At 40.7% G+C, this 4390-nt stretch overlaps 2 protein-coding genes across 3 annotated transcripts in view; one reads left to right on the top strand and one right to left on the bottom strand.

Annotated features, from left to right (window-relative positions):
- Nucleotides 1-1031, bottom strand: LOC103271994 (uncharacterized protein C7orf73). Its single transcript, XM_008069485.1, has one exon. It carries the CDS (start codon nucleotides 1010-1012, stop codon nucleotides 869-871), a length of 144 nt encoding a protein of 47 aa, XP_008067676.1. The 5' UTR covers nucleotides 1013-1031; the 3' UTR covers nucleotides 1-868.
- Nucleotides 1-4390, top strand: part of LOC103271995 (zinc finger protein 420-like) — a 13599-nt gene that overhangs the window by 6964 nt on the left and 2245 nt on the right. The window lies entirely within an intron of this gene.

Below are 4390 nucleotides of genomic sequence, written 5' to 3'. Positions count from 1 at the left end.
TTATCCTTCTGGAGATGCTGACTTTATTATACATTTGGGTCACACTTTTCTTTTGAAAATCACTATAGGTATACTCTTACATACTGTGAAAAGGCATAGAATTTCCTTTATAGACAACTTCATTTATCTACCATATAACATCAAATGTACCTATAATCCCAAGTATGATTCTTCTGAGGGAAAAAATTCAGATCAAATACATTAGGAAGAAAAAACACATAAACTAAATAGACCATAAACTCTACTGGGACAAAGATCATTATTTTGCATATTTTTAAATTCCTGGGAGAATTCTCAAAAATTTTCAGTTAATGAATAGCAAATTGATTTATTGGTTAAACTAGCAACTATGGAGCTGCCTAACAGTATCAGTATAAAATAAATGTATATTTCACCAAAAAACTGGCTTCTAGATATTCATTTTAGTTATTGTGAAACAACATAATTTAGTACCAGATGTTTAACAAGCACCTGTTGTAACTGCTAAACTGTGAAATCAGTATTATTTGTGTCTAACCAGCTATACAAAACTCATCAATTTTTCTTTTGACAAAAGGTAGTAGAAATCCCAAGGAATGAGGAAGAGACTACTCAGTTAAGGTCATGTTTACTAATCTAGCACCATAATTCCAGTCTTAGAATTTTCCATGCAGCTGGAAGGAAGATATGGAGAAAGATGAGGATGTTGGAAATGCAAGGGTAGTTCTCAACCTGGAGCCCCATTTTGCTCCAAGGCAAAAAACATAGGGTCTAGCTAAGAAGAACGTTGCTGAGGCTGGAGGGAAAAACAAAAGTTTTTGGTTCAGATGGAAAAGGGAGGCTCTCAAGAGAAGATTAGTGTATCCAGAAGGCAGTGTTGGAGTCGACCTCATGAACTAGGCGGTTTCTTCTTGGCATCCAAGTCCTTTTTAATTTCTTCAATTTTTTTAGCCAGGTTTGGTATGTCATAGTTTTGAGCCAGATACATTCCAACCACGTTGCCCAGAGTAAATCCAAGCAAGAACTGGAGCATGGTGGCGCAGGCGAAGGGCGGCGGTCTGATGTATTCTTTTGTAGAAAAAGGTCTTGCTACACTGTATTTCTTAGGTTGGTCATGAACTGCTGAATTCAGGTAATTCCCCTGTTTCAGCCTCTCAAAATGCTGGGATTACAAGCACGAGCCACCATGTCTGGAGGATACTGTGAATTCAAGGCAACATAATGCCCACAAGATTTATCCTCTCTGTAACACATGAAAACGTGTTATTTAAAGTTGGAGTCTCACTCTGTCACGAACGCTGGAGTGCAGTGGCACACTCACAGCCATCACAGCCTCAGCCTTCTCTGCTTAAGTGACCCTTCCACCTCAGTCTTCCAAGTAGCTGGAACTACAGGCGTGGACTACTCTGTCTGGCTTATTTTTTCATTTACTATAGGCATGAGGTCTCACTAAGTTGCCCAAGATGGTCTTGAAACCCTGGGCTCAAGCAGTTGTCTTATCCCAGCTTCCCAAAGTGTTTGTATTAAATGTTAAACCACCATGCCCAGCCAACCTAATTTTTTTGTTTTTTTGGGTTGGAGTCTCACTGCTTTGCCTTGGCTAGAGTGCAGGGGGATGCTCATGGCCACCCCAACGTTGACCTTCTGGACTCTAACAATCCTTCCATTCCATCTCACCCTTCTGAGAGCCAGAACTGCAAACACGTGCTACAGCATGCAGCTATTTGTTATTTTATTGTACAGACAATGGAAGACTGACAGTGATCAGCTAGGTTATAGATTCTGGTGCTACTCAAACATGTTCTCAGGATGTGTTGACTCTAGACTTGTGTATATTTTGAGTTCAAGAGATTGTCCTCAGTTTCAGATCTCATAATCCTTTCTTCACCAGTATACTTTCTGTGGTATTGCAGCTATTCTGGTGCTGTAATAAGCATTCACCTTTCTATAGACACAGACCTGTCATCCACAATATTCCATCATTTTCTTCTTCACTCCATGTCAAGGGTGACAAAATCCAGTCATCACGCATCTCCATAAAAAGCAAAAACTTTGAACACATGATCACTGTTGCAGGCTTCTCCTGAGGGAGATAACTTAGAGTTGGAAGTTTCCTCCTGAGTCCATTGTGGTTTCTGAGAAAGAGGAGGCATGTGGCCTACCTGGTACCTTTGTAGAGAAAAAAAGGAAAAAAAGCCCTGTAATACAAAAGGAGAGAAAACAATAGCCATATCATTTAGTAGTTGGGAATACGTGACACAGATGAGATATCTAAGAAAAAGCCACAATTTAAAATATGGATTAGGAAGCTGCGTTCCAAGGAGAATAATTTTTGGCTGCCACAGAGGGCCATCTCTTTTTACATATGCTCTTCAGTCCTACATTTTCTGTTTCCTTTTCAATGTGTTTCCATCACTTTCCCCATGAGAGCTTCATGTGTTTTGATGGACAACATGACATGACTACTCTTCCACTCCTTTGTGAGTTTTTAGGAAATCTGGACATATTTCTAGTGACTCCTATTTTCAGCCATTTGAAAAAGTCTGTGGGAAGGCACAGTGGCTCAAGCTTGTAACCCCAGCAGTTTTGGGGGCCTGTGTAAGGGCATTGTCTGAACCCGTCGGAGCTCAACAAGCCTTGGTGAGAATTCATCTCTACAACAAATCAAAAATTAGCTGAGCATAGAAGCACATGTGTGTGGTTCCAGCTATGTAGAAGATCCAGGTAGAAGGATATCCAGAGTCCAGCAGTTCAATGCTGGGATGTCCATGAGCATGCCTCTGCACTCCAGCCTGGGCAACGGAGTGAGAAAAAAATTAAAAAGCTCTGTTTATGTCACAAGTCAGAATTGTATAAGGGAAGTTGTGGAGTTATTGGGATTTGGTTTAGAAATCCCAAGAGCGCCAGGCTCAGTGGCTCAACCCATAATCCCATGCTTTGAGAGGCCGAGTTAAGTGGAATGCCTGATCCCGTGGGTTCAAGACCCACCTGGGCAACTTGGCGAGACCTCATCTCTACAATAAATTAAAAAATTAGCCAGGTGTGGTAGCGCACACCTCTACTTCCAATTATTTGGAAGGCTGAAGTGGAAGGATTGCCGGAGCCCAGCAGGTTGAGGCTGTGGTGGACAGGAGCATGCCACTGCATTCCAGTCTGGGTAACAGAGTGAGACTCCAACTCAAAAAAGAAATCCCAAAAGCCCTGGGGTCAGGTGTGTCACATGATTTCTGCATTATAATGTCCCATTTTTTGCTTTTCTTGAGTTATCACACTGTCACCCACACTGCAGTGCAGTGGTATGTTCTCCCCTACCATAGCTGCTGGGCTCTGGTGATCCTTCTGCTTCAGTCTTCAAAGTAGCTGGAACCACAGGTGTGTGCAACCATGTCCACTACTTTTGATTTATTGTAGAAGCAATATGTAGCCAAGTTGCCCAGGCTGATCTCAAAACCCTGGTTTCTGGAGATCCTCTCACCTCCGCCTCCCAAAGTGTTGGGATTATAGGTATGAACCACTCTATGGAAGTTTAAACATGATATTCCAGGAATTTAGATCTTTTTTTATTTTTTGAGTTGGAGTCTCACTCTGTGTCCTAGGCTGGAGTCCAGTGGTACACTCACAGCCACCCTAGCATCGACCTGCTTGACTCTACTGATACTTCCGCCTCACCCTTCCAAGTAGTCTGGACTACAGGCATGTACTACCTCACGCAGTGGTGTCACCAAATTGCTTGGGCTGACTTAGTAATTTTTTTCAGAACACAAACCATTGCATTAAGTTGAAGATAATTTAATCTTTTATTACATTAACATTTTCTTTTTCTTAGTATGAACTAGGGTTACAAATTTAAACTGTTTTTGCCTAAATATCTCTGCTGTATAATAGTATAACGTATCTATTCACCTCACTGAAGTCTTAAAAATACTAATCCTGCAAAGTGAACTTAAATCATTGCTGACCTTCAGGAGTTGTAATTCTATAAGAAAGTGATTGATAGTAGTGGGATACTGACAGAGGAGGGAGGGGCACACCTCATCAACAAGGGATCCTGCAAAATGAACATTTGTATATGTAACCTTGAGTTCTATCCCACATCATTAAAATAAAACATTTTTAAAAATTGTCAAACATATAGTTAATTCCCTATTGTTACCTTTTTCTTTAAAGTATCATTTTTCAATTGTCTCTTTTTTAGTATAAAAAGTAGTGGGACTATGTTTTATTTCATTTCACTTTTAAATTTGAAGTATATTAGGTTACCTGTCATTTTAGTTTGAAAAGTTCTGAAATACCATACTTGAATTTACATATTAAATAAAAAGTGGCCGGGCTCAGTGGCTCAGCCTGTAATCCCGTGCCTTTGGGAGGCTGAGGTGAGTAGATTGCCTGAGCCCGTGGGTTCAAGACCTGG

The sequence above is a fragment of the Carlito syrichta genome, unplaced genomic scaffold, assembly GCF_000164805.1.
Source record: "Carlito syrichta isolate Samal-C Ts95f unplaced genomic scaffold, Tarsius_syrichta-2.0.1 Scaffold312068, whole genome shotgun sequence".
NCBI classification, from domain to species: domain Eukaryota; kingdom Metazoa; phylum Chordata; class Mammalia; order Primates; family Tarsiidae; genus Carlito; species Carlito syrichta.
Note: the sequence above shows the minus strand (reverse complement) of the source record. Positions and strands in the feature narration are given on the sequence as shown.

Bases quoted from the DNA above. Each gene is read 5' to 3' on its own strand.
- LOC103271994 (XM_008069485.1), bottom strand. From the start codon at position 1,012: ATGCTCCAGTTCTTGCTTGGATTTACTCTGGGCAACGTGGTTGGAATG.